The following is a 17485-nucleotide window of genomic DNA, read 5'->3' as shown; positions in this document are numbered from 1 at the left end:
AATAACAGAAAAGATGGACTTAGGTCGAATTGGTGGGGTGTTTGAATAAATTCACAATGCTAATATAGTAGCTAACCAGAGGGTTTTGGTTCTTAAGTAGAAGGGCTATGAGCCTTCCTTTTGATTTAAAGATAAATTATGAAAAAGATTCACTCTTCAATTCTATAATTGTCTGACAGGTATACCTGTCAGACAAAATACCTGTCAGACAATTATAGAATTGAAGAGTGAATCTTTTTCATAATTTATCTTTAAATCAAAAGGAAGGCTCATAGCCCTTCTACTTAAGAACCCAACCCCTCTGGTTAGCTACTATATTAGCATTGTGAATTTATTCAAACACCCCACCAATTCGACCTAAGTCCATCTTTTCTGTTATTCCATCTTCATTTTGTCCGTTAATTTTAATTCTAATCACGTTATCCTGCGGATCTCTGAAATGAGTGGTATTGGGCCGATATGAAATCCTAGCTGTGTCACCGTTGGAGGCGGTATATTATATTCGTTTCTTTTTGTTAGCGCTCGTCGACGTTCGTAGTACAAAAACAAAAAAAATAGCTTTGCATTCACTGTCACTTCTTCAAGAAATGTACGGCATTTTCCCAATCATTTCTCATTCACTTCACAATTCTTCAGTAGAAACTATTTAAGGATCTTTTGCCTTGGCATGTAAAAAGTACGCGGTATGTTAAATTGCTTAAGCTGTGGAGACCTTTTCACATTAGCAAGTACCCTTTTACATATAGCCCTAGATCGCAGACTTAATTAACCATAATCTCTATGCTTACTGTGGCAATTTTCTGAAGTTGCAAAATGTAAGCTTAACAAATAGAAAATTAAACCTGTATTGCTTTAAAAGCCTTACAAGTAGAATTTTCTCTAATGGAATTTTAAGCTTTAGAATTATTCTTGTAAAAAGAAACCCTAATTAGTCAATTATCACTACAACCTACTACTGATCAAATCTTAATTGTTAATCCTCGCAATAGCTTTTACGTACGGATTTGTCTTTTTGACAATCCTTTATATTGTCCTTTTTTATTCGAAGACTGATTTTTTCTTTTTATTGAGAATTTAAATTAACGTAAAATATTTCCCAATTTCTTTTTCATTTTGTAAGTCAATTAAAATATTTTATATAACAGTGACTCAGAGGGCATAAAAACATCGCAACGCAAAGCCATTTCTTGGCGCGACTAGCCTCGTAGGGCACTTAAGGTATTTTGAATGGATTTACTCAGAGCTGTTCCTAGAGTTGGTGGTGCTGGGGAAAAATTAATTACAGTGCCCCCTTACGACTCAAATATAAGCGAAAAAATCCGAGTCAAAGTGAAAAATTTGATCGAAGTGGGTAAACTCCGAACCACCCCTCCCCCTTTGAACGGCTCTAGCTTTATTTGACGTTTGAAAGCATCAATACTCTCCTCGGCAAGTCACTAGTCTTATATTTTAAGCAATACAATGACAAAATCGATGTTTTATGCGGTTTGAAAAATGTATAGTTTAGAAATGCCATAAGTAACAAGGTAATGTTGTAATCATAAGCTCCGTTGAACAACTTGCAGAAGAATACAAACCTGACATTGGATGGATGAGACATGGAGGTTAGAAAATCAATGGTTGAGCAACTTTACTGGATAGCTCGATATATAAAATTGCGACAGGCATTTAAAAAAATGACTTGCCTCACTTAGAGTAAATAACAGGAAAAATATGAAAATTCCATATTTTCCTGTTAGTTGGATAGCTACAATTATTTCGGATCCATAAATTGCGTGGGCATTAATAATCTAGCATCAATAATACTAGAGTAGTTCATTTTTTTTTCGCTAAAATATTTGATAGAAAACTCAACTGCTGATATCAAGATTTTAGATGACAGATATATAGGGGTGTACTAAGCGTTTTTCTGATGGGGTCTCACTTGCCTTTGTGTTGTTTGCTCATTTGTTACGTAATTTTAATTTACACTGTGTCTTTATGGCCTTTAAAGCTTCCTTCAGGTGAATACACGCAAAATTTTGAATATAAAAAATTTAAGCATCACGAGGTGGGCATGACTCACACCCATAATAGAGTATGACCCAAGATCGGTTGAGAACCACTGCTATAGACCGCTGTAACTATCAGAGTGATAATCACAGTTTTTATAAAATGTCTAAGCAGCATCACTCACAAGGACTGTGTTTTGTAAGGAATACCCTATTAATGGGTAAAGGAGAGTCCACTTTATTGGCACATCTAAATGCAAAGATTAAAATGGTTAACACAAATTGAAAAATCTGAATGAAATAATATGATGGTGATAATGTTTCTTGAAAGAAAAGAGTTTTTGCACGTTTTTTTGTTATATTTGACACCTGCTTGAGATAAAATCCTTCAAACACATAATCCCTTGTCTGACATGACAAATCTCTCCCACGCCAAGTTTGATTCGTGGAATACAGGTGTAATAAAAAGCCCATTCACAATGGAATATTACTAATATCAAGATTCAGCTAATGCTAATATTTGAAATCAGATGAAATCTAGCCCAGTTGTCATAGAGTTTGAGCTGGCATTCAGAACTAGATCTGTCCAGCACTAAAGTTGAATTAATATGACTTCTATTAAGACTTGCCAATCAGAATTTTCTTTTGACAATCCCGATTGGATAGCAGTTTCGAAGCTATAACAGAAAATTTTACAGTTTTATTTAATATGAATTTTAAATGAACAATCAAGAGTTATTATTAGAATTATCTAATATGGTAACCAGCTATTTAACTCTGTGATAATACATGTAAAAGTGCCACTTAGGGTGTACGATTTCGATTGTAATTTCAATGTGTTTACGTACACCAAATTTATTACCCAGCCTTATTTCTTTGGTTCTACGGATGAGAAGTAAGAATTATAAATTTTTTCTAAGTAATTTAACTACTCTTTTTAGGCATTCTGGAGTAGCTCAGTAGCCGACCAAGATAGTGCTAGCATATCGTCCCCCGGCATTTCTCAAGGACCATCTTCACCTCAGGTATGTACAGTTTTTCTTCCTAATTGTTAGTAATCGTGCTCTAATTATACAAGAAATAAACAAAAAAAATGTATAAAATTGAACTTCAGTATCAATTTATAAACATACTCGCTTTTTTGGATAGTATTGATTACTTCAAATTTATTAATTAACGAAAGAAAAAGTTTAAATAATAAAAAAATCAAGAAACAAGGATGATTCTCTGCTAGTGGAAAAGAAAGCAAAAAGAAAAAAAGACAAAGCAGTTATTTTGGCAAGGACCTCCACAAAGTCGTCCTCAGTGTTCTACACAGAAGAAAAGCACGAAATGAAAACCGAAACAACACTAACCTTTGAATTAAACTGTAAAGAGACAGAAAAAACACTGAAACCAAAAACCCAGCCATAAACAAATGATAGACAAAAATCAAAAGAGAACAAAAGCGAAAACGAGGTTTTATAAGGCCAGCGAAAATACTGAATGTAAAAAAAACGGATACTTAGAGAAGAAGCTGCTTCTCTTCATCAGCAGTATTTGAAAAAGTCTAAAAAAAAAGAAAAAAAATCAAGTTCAAATTTTTGAGCAAAAATGGGAACGATTTCAACCAGAAAAGAGAGAATGAAATGAATAAATAGACAAGTAACGTGGATATCGAAATGAAACAAACCCCGAAATTGGAAGAATTAAAAAGCGTGAAGCACAAAAGCAGTCAAATTCATTATTTTTACTCTCAAGCTTTTACTCGTATAGTCTTTTTCCCAACTGTCGATGGGTTCTGCGAATGCAGAACATCCCACGCTAACACAGGACTCTGTAAACGGAACTCCAAAGCATAGTTTTGTGTTTCTCAGAATAAAACCTAAAAACGGCCAGCCTTTAGTTCATTTTTCAAGGAGAGGGAGAGATTATGTTTCTTAAAAGTTTTGAAGTCTATCACCAAATATATGGCAAAATTGCTTTTTTTGTCTTTATTCGCATGTAGAAATGACTAAAAAATGGGGGTGGGGGTCCATGATGATCTTGCTTTACCTTTTGTAATCTTCTACCTATAATTTCCTCAGTAAGTTTAACGGGTAACCATTGTTAGAATAAATAGACAGTTTACTACATCACACTGCCTTTCCATTTGCAAATAAAACGAAATGAAAATATAAAAGCATGACTATGATCTTTCAAAAAAGACAGTGATAAAGACTTTCAGACGTGAAGCTAAAATATCCGAATTTTTACTATAATTAGTTTGTTATTATCACTATACATCATTAGTATGTTATTATCACTAACTTTTTTTTCAGAAATAGAATTATTTTTCAGAAATAAAACATCCTAGAAAAGAAGCTTCCCTGAGTCCTCTACCTCCAACGTAAACTTAATATTTGAATGAAAAGTGTTTAAATGCACCAAAAAATTCTTCAGAGTATCATACCCATTGTCCCAGACGGAAAGAATATCATCAACAAAACAAGACCACAAAGAGTGTTTCGAGGAAGTAATTTGTCACAGATTTAAAAAGAGTAATAAGAAAATTTTCTGGTTTGATAGAAACTTATCTCTGAGCTGTCAAGAGCAGATTTTGGCCAGCTTACTACCTCCAAAAAGCATTCTTAGAAAATTAAAATAGCAAGTTGAATCAAGTTGCGTCATAAAATTTACTTTTTGCAATGGATTCCAACAAAAGAACAAATCTAAGCGGGGTATACTTAATTGAATTCCTAGCAATAAAAAAAAAACAATGATTAATTTGCGCCACTAATGCTAATTTTCTAGAGAGCACGCATATTTGATAGTGTTTTTAAATGGTATATACGGAATATGAAAGTGGTAAGGGGCTAGAGGTCCTCCATCATATCCTCTATCTCGATAAAGATGCATATAGATCCATATCTGGGTTTAAATGAGAAAATTTCCCCTAACTGTTTCCTATTGCTTTTAAAAGTTATACCATATGTCCGTTTTACAGGTAAATAGATAAATTCATTGACATTCCAGTCAGGGCGCCATTTCTTCCAGGCTCCCTGCAACTATACTACTATATTTTAGTCCTTAAATGCTTCAGCAGAAGTGAAGTAACCAAAGTGAGTTTTCGAGAGGGGAGACCTCTCCCCTCCCCCGAATTTTGAAGTTAACGTATGCCAGAAACAGGCAACAAAACAAATGCTTGCTCTTCATTCCACCTGCGTCCCAAACAAAATACTTACGTCAATGAATTTTAAAATCATTGCAAAGTTCTACTTTCAGAGTATGATGCCACAAATACTATCACTTAAAAAACAGAAAGTTTATTGGATAAATCTATTGACGAAGCCATTCCTGCAAAAGTTTCTATTACACATTCTTCCATGACCTTTTTAGTGAATCTCCGTGACTAAAGTTGGAGTCTGATCCGATTTCAAACGAAATGGAAACACGCTGAATCGCAATTAATTTATGATAAAAGCATTATTATATGAAATACAACTTTTATTTCCTATCTTCCTTCTATCCTTTCGGTATCGATCGATCGCTATAAAACTGTCACAAGAAAAAGTTTTTTTTGTTCTGGTTACAGTATGTGGAAACCAATGGACTGAAAAAACTCTGGTATCTAAATGTATCCTTGAATATAACGAGAAAAAATGCTTTATAGATGATAGATATGGTAACGACAATGATAACGCTAGCAAGGATAATGACAATGGTGTCGGTAATAATAACGACGATGATAACTATAATGTGAATTTTTTTTGCTGTTGGGGCATGTATATAAAGTTGAACTAAAACAAAGCTTTTAGTTTAATAAGCTATTTTAACAAAACTTTCACAAAAAAAATCTATTTTAATAAAAACTTAATTCGCCTGATTTATTTTTAGCAATGTATAGTATTGATTTGCTATTTTTAAGTGATAGCTCTACTGAAAGGCGCTCAACTAAATAATTTGTTCTGCAAAAGTTAGATAAAAAATATATTTTTCATTATAGTGGATGCAGTAATTCAAACGGCATTATATGACTTTCATTGAGAAACCAAGATTTATACCTTAATTTACCCTCTTAAACAAAACAAAACAAATCGAATGGCCCAAACCGTCAACAAGAATCTCATCTTGAGGACTCTCATTTTGTTCTTGAGATGATTAGATATCCCTAATTATTCCACAATCCGTCATTTCTTCTCTCCTCACTCGTAAACATATTTAAAAAAAAAAACAACTTTAAATGTCAAAATGTCATTGGTCTTGTCACGAAAAGTAAAAATCATTCTTTTTCAAACACCTGATTAAAAGGAACCCCCGAATAAATGGTTAGAAAAATGGAATGCTTTCCCTTTTTTCCCTCCTTTAAAAGTTATATCTTGCTACATAACGTCTTTTCAAACATCTCAGTGGATAGATACTAAACGCATCTGCTTGCAATCCTAGCAGTTAATAAAACTCTTTAACTATCAATTGATATTATTTTTGTATATTTGTGTTTATGTATTTCCGGTTGTATAGATGCAGATTGTTATGTCAAAGTCGGACAAAGTCGGTTATTGAAAGGGTTGTATTGATAAGATGTTTAGGAGTTGTGTTTGATGAGAATTTGTCATGGAAAGAGCAAATTAATCAGGTTAGAGCAAAGTCTGCCAGTGGAGTTGGTATAATGTGCAGACTGAAAAACCTTCTTCCATATTGCGCTCTTAAATCCATTTACTTTTCCCTTGTGCAATCCCATTTTGATTATGCATCTATTATTTTTTTGAACACTTTTAAAAGTAATGTTACCCCTCTACAGATTATACAAAATAAAGCAGTTCGTATACTTAAACCTTTTCTGCCATCGCCATCAAAGTTTCCCTTAAAATCCACAACAGAGACCCTTTTTTCACTTCATAATATTCTTCCTGTTCGGCAAAGTATCCAATTTTTAAGTGTTATGTTTAAGATTAAGCTTGAACGAGAAAAGCTCCCCAGATATTTTGCATCGATGGGTCTTATTTCTTCTCCTTCATCTTCACAAGTTGAAACCCGTGGTAAATATAATCTGCGGACTCCTAAGGTAGTTACAGAGAGGTCGCGTTTTTGCCTGAGGTATTTGATTCCTCTACATTGAGAAAGTTTGAAAAATGAGATTGATTTTAATATAAGCATAGATGCTATAAGACGGAAGTTGAAAAGAGTGCTGATTGGAAGTTATAAATCTAAATAATGTGATTTTTTATTTTATTTTTTTTTTTTTTTTTTAGGGATGTTTATATATTTTTTTTTTTTTTTTTTTTAGTATTTGGTTGGTCTCTGGGGTTCGCCCATGAGGCCTCCAGCTGTCTTATGACTCACTTGGTTTTAAGTTGTAAATTTAATTGTGTCTCAGGATGGTGCGCGGAGGATGGAAGTGGTATCGTACGGCACGGGATTTGTTTTTTATTTATTTCTGTCAAGTTTGGTAAAGAGAAGTTTTTATTTTTAATTTTGTGCATATTTAGTGTTTCTTAAAGGTAGCTCAATTGCATTCGAGCTATACTCTCAGCCTTGAGTTACCTAATATTTTGTATATATTGGTTATAATAAAAGAACCTTGAACCTTGAACCTTGAATGCTTGAATAACCTCTGACTTTACCCCTATTTTTGTTCGGTTTTTCGTTTTATGCTGGAATTATTTGTTTATTTTAGCAGCAGTGGCTGCTAGGAGCTTCATCGCTAATCCTTGGTCATATATTTTATTCCTATCTTTTTTTCTTTTTTATTATTTTTTCTTAGAAAAATTGAGCTGAATTGACAGATCAAATATCATTTAGCTTGGATTGATTTCCAAAACTCTTCCAAAAATTTCTTACTACAATCCATAAAGCGAAATTTTTTACTATAATAAAAAAAGAATTATGCACACAACTTATTTTGTGATTGCTTAATGCATATTTAATTCACAGATAATTGCAATACCTAATCACAATAGGGCAACAAATATTTTACCATCTTCAATTATGTTTCCATTTTCAATTATGCTAATAAAAACAAAATCATGCAAACAATCTATTATTTGATTATTTAATGTATATTTAATTCACAGATAATTCCAGTACCAAATCGCAATAAAGTAACATAACACCATCATTGATTAAATGGAAAATTTTGCTCAAGTAAATAAAACATTTTTTTTCAGAACTTGGGTGGCTTTCTTTCTAATTACCGAATGAAAATTATGCAGAGAAGATGCGCTTCACTTTGTAGATTTCAGCAGAATTTCCTAATCTATTAGAATTCCAGAGTTTTCATTATACCTGTTTTAATTTTGAAACGAATTTTAATCCAACTTGTCCAAATGCTCGACTCTAATTTCTTCTCCAATTTTCTTTCAATATATAGCATTAAGGTAATATGCCAACATTATATTGTAAAGAATTAGTTGAGACAGTTTGACGATTATTGTTAGCCATTAAGACTCACGGTGAGAGCTTCTCCAGTGGGAGATGGTATGTTACGAATGAAAGTGCATTTGTACATATTCTGTGGCCTGTTTCCAATTCGACCTGTAAAGGAGCATTAGTTGAGAGGGTTAATAGAGGGTCAATTGTTAGTTGAGAGGTAGAGGGTTAGTTCTTGCAAATACATGTCAAAGAATGTCTCTTAAAGGAAAAGGTTGGTGGTTCACATTACTCTCTCATGGTTTCAATAGAAACAACGTCAAGGGCAAAAGAGACGGGCAATTTGAAAATGAAATGGAATAATTTTAAGCCATAGTATGCGCTCTTCCCTGCTAGTTTTGCGAGACACCTATGACAGTTTTTCTTCTGTAATGATAAAGATAAGCAATTTATTTAACCCAGTCACCTACAAAAGAAAAGCAATATGTAAAGGCAAGCATAGCACATGCAGCAATATACAAGAAAGCGCAAGCAAGTATCCATAATTAATTACTATACTATAAATCATTACGTCTTCCTTCTTTTCATCAAAACAACATGATTCCTGGATTTGCCAATACTGCACCATACCATCACATAACAAGGTATCATTGAATTAGTACATAGCAGGAGAAGGCACTGCACTCACTTCTCTACTGTGTACTCTTACACATAACTATGACACTCTAATTCTTGATTACCCTTACTCGTCACACAGAGAGGTATCAGTCACACTATAAATATCGAGAAGGCGCTAGGCTTGCTTCTCTAATGTGCACTCTGAGGGTGATCCTTCTGTTGTTTTTAAAGAAGCATACGTTTCTCCATGAGCTTACGTGTGCTAACCACTTTCTTTTTTAAATGGCCAGAGGTACATGGTAGGAGGGACCTCAGTTGACGACTCATTAAAAGTTAAGATGGCGAGGCTAACCCATCCACAGGAGTGCTTCTGTGGTCGAGCAGACCTAAATATAGGTCTTCATTATTTTATGACGCCTTAGTCATGAGATTCTTTGCTGTTCTGACTGTTCTTTCCACAAGACCATTGGGCTGGGGATATATTGGGCTTGATTTTTTGTGAGTGAATCCCCATGTCTTTGCAAACTCTTGGAATTCTGCGGAGGAATACTGAGTGCCATTGTCAGAGATGAGCATATATGGAATGCCATACCTGGCAAAGTGGGTTTTGAGTTTATAGATGATGGTACTTGAGGTAGTGGAGCTGAGCTTGTCCACTTCAAAAAAACAACTCTAATGATCAACTGTCACAAGATAGTCATTACTGTTTAGTGTGAGTAGGTTAGATGCCATGGAAGAGCCGGTATTGCGTGATTGATCATTGGCTCCTTTTGGTTTGATATCATATTTCTGGAACAAGTTTGACAACTCCGGACATATTCCCCAATGTCTGCATTTAGGCCTGGCCAGTAGACTAGTATTCTAGCTCGTTGTTTTGTTTTTCCTGCTCCAAGATGTGCAGCATGGAGCTGCTTCAAGATGTCTGGCCGCAATGCCTTTGGTATTACCAGTCTCTCGCCTTTAAATATGATTCCTTCATTAGTTGACAGTTCATGTTGGATGTTCCAGAACAGACGTGCCTCTGAATGGCATGTCTTTTTGCACTTTGGCCAACCTTCGTGGATGGTTTTCAACAGGACACTCGTTGACTGTCTTTGGCAGTTTCTTCCTGAATTCGTTCAATTTTCTGATCGCTTGTAGGTAAGTGTCTATAAATCTGATGTACATAAACATCTATCTCTGTCTCCAGTTTCTTGTCGATGTCTGAGAGATGCAGACGGGAGAGAGCATCGGCAACTGGTATTTCTAAACCTGGTCGGAATGGATAGGGTTTGAAATAATCGTTTCAATAGGGCGGTGGTCAGTGATTACATTCACGCACCTTCCATACAAGTAGTGATGGAAGTGCTTGAATCCATATAGTATGACATATAACTCCTTTTCAAGTTGAGAATACTTCTGCTCAGTTTTGCTGAGTGCGCGCGATGCATAGGCCACAACCTCTCCATCAGAACAGAGATGTGCTCCCAAGCCATGACTGGAAGCATCAACCCTCAATTCCACATTTAGGCTTTTGTAGTTGAAGAAGGAGACGCTTGTTACGATAGAATCTTTAAGTTCTGTCAGAGTGTTGTCATTTTCTAGGCTCCAAGAGAATGGCTTGCATTTGAGTATGTCAAGAAGGCTTTTTTTTCTGTTAGAAAGGTCTGGTATATATTTCGCTAGGTAATTCAGCATTCCCAGGAGCGTAAGTAGCTCTTCACAACACTGAGGTCCCGGCATTTCGTTGATTGCTCTTAGTTTTTCTGAGTCTGGCTTCATGACATCTTTACCAATTATATGGAAAAAATAGCATACACTGCTGGCATTGAAACTGCATTTGTCTTTGTTGAATTTCACGCCTTTCTTTTGCGCTCTTTCCATGACTGCTTACAATCTTCTGTCATGTTCTTCTTGATTTGATCCATACACAAGAATATCGTCAATAATGATGGCTACGCCTTCCAGCCCTTCAAAGGCTTCTTCCATACGACGCTGGAATTCATCTTGCGCTGAAAATAGACCAAAGGGTATTCTCAGGAAACGATATCGCCCGTATATTGTGCTGAATGTTGCCATCTCAGATTCAGTTTTGGAGAGGACTAATGACAAATAACCCGACCTGGCATCCATTTTGCTGAAAATGGTTGCGCCATGCAGCTTGGCTGTCACATCTTCTAGAGTAGGTATGGGGTAGTATGGGCGCTTTATGCATTTGTAGAGGACTACTGGATCTATGCATAATCTAATGAATCCATTTTTCTTTTCAATCATGACCATAGAGTTGACCCATTCAGTTGGTTCTGTGACCTTTTTTATGATTCCATCTTTTTCCATTCTGGAAAGCTCTTTCTGAAGTTTGTCCTTCAATGACTCTCGTACCCTTTTAGCTGACTGGACAGTAGGTACAGAGCCAACTTTTAGATGGATATTGCATTTGCCCTCAAGTCTTCCAATACCTTCAAAGACGCTTTTGAATTCATCAACTATGCTAGTTTGTTCAGAGTTAATATTTAGTACCAGTTTAATGAGATTTAAGTCTATGCTGGATCGGTCCTCCTCAATAGGAGTAGAAGCTGAATCAACCACATAGAATTTCTGAGACCCTTTAGGATGCTGTTTGTGGCTGCAGACAAGGTCGCAAGTGGCAATGACAGGGATTCGGGCTCCACAGTAGCTGGTCAATCGTTGGTTTGTTGGCAAGAGATTCGGCTTTGGGTCAAGCTTGATGAAGACGTTCTTGGGAATGACATTGGCTTGGGCTCCTGTGTCAATTTTAAAGCTGACTAACAGTTGGTTTTTCAACTTTAATGGAACAAGGGCTTCATCATTGCCACTATCTCTCTCGATGGCATGTAAGAAGACTGTATCTTCATCATCCATTCCTGCTTCAACTGAGTCTGTTTCTTGATGAAATGGTACTTACATTCTTGTTACTACGACAGACTTTCGCAAAGTGATTTGGTTTTTGCAATGAGGTAGATTTTTCCTTTTGCTGGGCTTGAATGATTTGCTGAATATGGGCCGTCACAAAAATAGTATTCTCTACTCTTGGGGTTATTTATAGAAGATTTCGGAGTTCGGCTACTGTTCCAGATGGTACCCCGTGTGATAGCATCTACTTCTTACTTAATGAGCGTTGCTTTACTATGACAAAATGATTTCAACTGAGCCTGGGTCGTTTCGTGGGTTCTACATCTGGACACTGCACTCTCTAAGGTTAATGAGTCCCCTTCTGCCAACAGCTTCTGTCGAATGGCTTGATTTCTGATTCCGCACACAATGCAGTCCCGTATCATTTGATCTTGTTCTTTGTAAAGACATGGTTTGGCTAATGTTTTTAATTCCGTAATGTATCTTTCAATACTTTCGCTTTCTAACTGGTCCATCTTCTGGAACACGTATCTTGCAAACACCGTGTTTTTCTTTGGGCTTGCATAATTTTAAAATATTTAAGAAGGGGCTCAACTTTATTGGCTTCAGTCTGTTCCAATTCGAATGTGTTGAAGATCTCCCTGCCTTTTTTCCCACCCAGATAAGGAGGTATGCGCACTGGGATTTTCCAGTCTTATCTGCCAGTGGTTCAATAAGCATCAGCCGAGCATGCTGTTCAAATCGGTTCCACTCATCTGCAAAGGATATGGAACCAAAATTGAAGGATGGCTGCTGGACTTCCAATGTGATGCTAATAGATTTCAATGCCAAGATCCCGCTTCTGATACCATGTAATGATCAAGATAAGCAATATATTTAACCAAGGCTCCTACAAAAGAAAAGCAATATGTAAAGGCAAGCATAGCACATGCAGCAACATACAAGAAAGCGCAAGCAAGCATTCATAATTAATTACTATACTATAAATCATTGCATCTTCCATAAAAGAAGTCAATGTCTGGTTGAATACACGCAATGCTTTGATTGGCTTTTGAGGCATTGTCCAATTTCATGATTCGGTGAATACATTTATACTTATTAATCAATTCAATTCTTTCATCCTCATAATTATATTTATTGTCGACAATAGTATGTTTGCTGGTTAGCAACTTCTTTTGAAAGTATAACTTTCCCAAATTACTCGGTTTTCTCTTGTTCTTTAGAAGACATTCTGAGTTGGGAATGTCTCTTTTTAAGACAACTTTAGGAGTGGTTTGATTGAAGATCAATATTATGAAAGAGTTATGACTTGCCCTGTGCCTTGTTCAAATAGTAATCTCTCAGTTTGTGGGGTTTCCATTTAAATTATAATAATCTGTCCTGTCCAACAGGAGAGTAGGGATTGTATATCCGTCAAGGGGCTTGCACCAAGGGTATGAACACAAGCACGGGTGCAGAACTATGTACAGGACCGGGGAAGAAGCTGTCAGCACTTTCTTTAGTTTTTTTTTTAGTTTTTTTTTATTTTTTTAGTTTCTTTTTAATTCTTTTAAGTTTTTTTATTTAGTTTTTTTTATATATTGACGTCATACTTAGTGACAGACAGACAGTGTAACGATAAAGATAGTGTAACGGACAGACGGACACTACATTTTTATATATATAGATATAAATAAATAAATAGATAAAATAACTTCTAAGAAGCCATAGAATTTTAACATTTTTTTGAACAAACCGAATAAATGGCACCTTCGAGCTGATTCTGGCAACTTATTCCACACGACTCGCAATTAAAAGATTAAAATCTGACCTTACACAAGGAGTAAAAGGAACCTGAATATGATTTTTGGTATTGCGAAGATTATAATTATTCTGATCAGAGGTAAAAGATGGCGGAACACTTAGGGGATGGGGAGGTCATCCCGAAGCTGAGAAAAACATGCACAAGAAAGAATATACAGTGATGTGAGATCAAGTTATGAGATAACTCCTGCACTATTGATTTCCTTAATCAGGTTTCAAGCTTTATTTTATACCTTAGAAAGTGGTTCTAACAGTGAAGGAAAGGCTGACATCCATCCTATTGAACAGTAAGAAATGCAACCTACTTCATAAGAAGTAGGTTGCCTCCTCATTACTAATATTTATGAATAAAATTACCCATAAACGATTTATATAAGAATATATAGCATATCCTCTCCTGCTTTCTTCAATGCTCGGGGTTCTTTGCTTTATTAAGCTAACATGATTATAGTTGTCATGAACATCCCAAGCAGCCACTTTATGTCAAATCTTTGGATACCCTAGTTCCGAAGAATTGAAAAAAAAATTCCATATTAAATTTTTACATTTTGCAGAATGGTTCGACGACGCCCTGCACTGACTCAGTATCTCCTAAAACACAGGAGGATGTACCTCTAGCTGATTTTGCTCGTTTATCTTGCAATGTTTCAATTCCACCACCAGTAGTCGCTGAGAGGCCTCAACTAGATGTTCCTCCGCCTCCACCACAAGCAGGGTATGTTTACCCAAGCTATAAAACTGGCCCCCCCTCAGGCTACACGATGAAGAAGAGTAGGTGGCACATTTATTTTGTGTTTTGTTTTGCACCCTTAACTCTATGTCCCGAAGCATGTGAAAAAATGAACTAAAACTAAAAAAAAAAAAAAAAATTAAACCGAGGTTTTTTTTTCATGTCGTAGTTTTAACCAGTTTCTTGTAAAGAGCATATTTTAAGCTATTACGTATATAATAAGCTATAGACTACTAACACGCATATATTAAGCTACGTCACTCGAAAGATCATAATACAGGGTGCCAAACAGGGCCAATTACTTGTCAAAGATAATTAAATAATGTTTTTTTTTATATAATTAGGTATTTGCATTCCTGCTCTCCCCATCCTCAGATGTCGTGTCGAAAGGCCGAAATAAAATCATATGTAGCCAAAAAGCTTGATTTAGGCTCCATTTTTTTTCATCTGTTTTAATGGGTGCATACAATACCGCACCGTCTAATCTAGCGTCTTTTCCAGTTTTTTAGAGTTTTGTAAAGAAAAGTGGAGCGCAAAATGGACAAAAAAAATGATCTTGAAACGTAAATACAGGTGGTTATATGTACATAAATATGTAGATGAATATTATTGGTATTATTCATATTGAAATATAAAAGGGTTCTAAGGCACGTACAGCCCCCTCCCTTCTCTTAGAAACATTTCATGATTCCAAAGATTTTCCCAATAGTTTCCGTATATTTTCCAGGGTGTCAAACAATTAGCAACTATGTTACTATGGAGAACATAAGCTAGTAAAAGAAAAGGAATACTTATGTGGCGATTTATGGCCTTTCGGAGAATATTCGTAATATGACAAATATACGTATCTTTGCCCTTTTGGTGCAATTGGGTGTCTTATCCTTGGCCCGATAAAATCAAAGACAAAAATGTATTCCACAGTCATAATTTGTCTCAGGAACGAATTTGAGTTTCTTCTCTTATCAGTTTACCATAATCTTTGTGTCTACCCCTTTTTCAGAACATAAAAATAACAGAAATGGTCGACTAATGTTATTCTATTAAATATTTTGACAAATGAAATCCTCCGAAAAAGTTACTAATAAAAAGAGAATTTTGATTTTTCCAGCAACTATTTTTAGATCCCTCATTGGCCAGATGCTTTAAGTACTGCTCTACATTCAAATATTTGGTGGAATCAATTTAAAAAATATGAAATGCTTGAAAAACATCAGCTCACAAAGTTTTTTTTACCAATAATTCTAGCAAACGATATTCTAGTTCTCGTTGAAAAGCGCAATTATAAATTTTAGTTGTTAACACGTAGAGTCATTGATGACTGTAACAAATTTTTTCAAACTTCAGAAATAGATTGTTGTCATTTTTTTTAATTTTCAAGGCATGCTATATTGTTTCTTCTTAAGTTGCTTGTGCTTGGCTTATAGGTATTGTTTTAATATTTTTTCTCCAATAGTAAGCTTTTCTTGCTTTTTAGAGGTGACTGTGAAAGCTGCTTAAAACAATCTAGACATGCATTTTCAGTTTTGGTTTCATAACACACTGATATCAATTTAAAAAAGGCCAAGTTTTACACATTTCATTTTTTGACTGTCAAAAAAAACGCAGCATACAATAGGAAAAACATACTAAAATTTTCTTTTAAATGTTTCCTCGTTTTCTTTGAAAAGAAGAAACTCGATCAATAAATCAATATATTCAGCCAATAAATTCAGAACAAAAACACTTCAACATAGACTCCTCCGCAAGGCCCTATGGCCAGGAAAAAAACAGGGGAGAAACAAAAATGAAGCAAATTAATTAAAAAATAAATTTTCGACACAATACATATACACCTTTTAGAGACTCAACACGACGAAAAAAAAAAATAAAATAAAAGAATAAAAAAAAAATACAATGTTTCAGACACTCATACTTTATGAGACCAAAAAAAGAGAATAAAGAATAAATCCCCCCAAAAAAAAACAAAAACCAAAAAAGACAGAAAACTATCCCAGGAATTAAAGATATTTCCAATTACATTTTTGAAACCAAGCCTAAAGAAATGCTTAGCACAATTCGAACACCCCTCACAACAAAAATTCTAACCTAGGTAAGAGTCACCCGTCCCAGAAAAAAAAGAAAAAAAAACCCCTAATAAACACAAGTCATCAAGACACTAAAAAGATTCTTTTGAAAGTACCAAACGAGTGACGTTCTCGAGCTGACTCAGGAGTGACATTAAAACTTAAAAGGAACATAAATTATTCCGTATATGAAAGGCGCTGTCCCCTCCTCAGTGCCTCGCTCTTTACACTAAAGTTTTGTTCTTTGTCACAACTCTACTTTTCGAAACAAGAACGTTTTTCAACTAATGAAGGTTTGATAAGCAACACAAGTAACAATGCCACTTGTCTAGGTGCACACTTGAAACTCAAGTGGCCGAACAAGCCTATTTTGCATATTAATTTTGGTAGATTTATTTCGTATATAAGAGGGGTTGTCCCCTCCTCAATACATTGCTCTTTACGCTAACGGCCCACGTGTTTCAATTTTAGTAAAGAGTCAATTTTTAAAGTAAAGAGTAAGGTATTTAGGAGGGGGCAACCCTCGATATATGGGATAGTTTCTGTTCGTTTTTCAAATAATGCTGTTAAATGTGGCTATCCCTCTATGAAATATACCTCTCCCGCTCACGGAAAATGCCTCCGTGGAAATTTCATCCAACTTAAAGTGCACCCCCCTCTCTTCAAATTCCCTCCCGACAGTTCCACCCTCGCTAAGAATTCCTCTCAGTTGCTTTCTCAGCCCCACTAGAGCGCAAGATTGCTTGTGGGCGATTAAGCCAGAAAAATTCTCCTTAACATTTTTTCATTTGAATAAGACTTTAATCTCTAATCCGTTTCTCGAACACTCCAAAAATGCTCCTTTCCGTGGAAATTATTTCCCAGAAAACTAAACGTGGAAAAACACCTCTGGATAATCCCCTGGAACATCTCCACGTGAAAAAGTTGGCGAAGAGAATATAAGGCAGTTAAAAAGAATTTCGTATAGTAATTCTGTCAAATAACCCCGTGTAACATATCTCCTGGAATATTTACCCCCCTTCCAGAAATTGCTCTCCCCAAGGAACATTCTACCCGTGGAAATCCACCCCAAGCACATCCCCCCCCAAAGAAAATGTGAC

The 17485-nt window shown here is 35.4% G+C and overlaps 2 protein-coding genes across 4 annotated transcripts in view; one reads left to right on the top strand and one right to left on the bottom strand.

Moving 5' to 3' along the window:
• The window catches only part of LOC136033039 (uncharacterized), a 108861-nt gene that overhangs the window by 75957 nt on the left and 15419 nt on the right, over positions 1–17485 (top strand). For all 3 annotated transcript variants that reach the window (XM_065713604.1, XM_065713603.1, XM_065713605.1), the window contains 2 exons: positions 2933–3016; positions 14147–14363. In XM_065713604.1, the coding sequence (XP_065569676.1) occupies positions 2933–3016; positions 14147–14363 (301 nt within the window). The remainder of the gene's footprint in view (positions 1–2932; positions 3017–14146; positions 14364–17485) is intronic.
• Positions 8223–17485, bottom strand: part of LOC136033040 (peptide chain release factor 1-like, mitochondrial) — a 105882-nt gene continuing 96619 nt past the window's right edge. The window contains exon 7 of the mRNA XM_065713610.1: positions 8223–8483. Coding sequence (XP_065569682.1) covers positions 8397–8483 — 87 coding nt within the window. The 3' untranslated portion in view covers positions 8223–8396. The remainder of the gene's footprint in view (positions 8484–17485) is intronic.

The sequence above is a fragment of the Artemia franciscana genome, chromosome 11, assembly GCF_032884065.1.
Source record: "Artemia franciscana chromosome 11, ASM3288406v1, whole genome shotgun sequence".
Taxonomy (NCBI): Eukaryota; Metazoa; Arthropoda; class Branchiopoda; order Anostraca; family Artemiidae; genus Artemia; species Artemia franciscana.
Note: the sequence above shows the minus strand (reverse complement) of the source record. Positions and strands in the feature narration are given on the sequence as shown.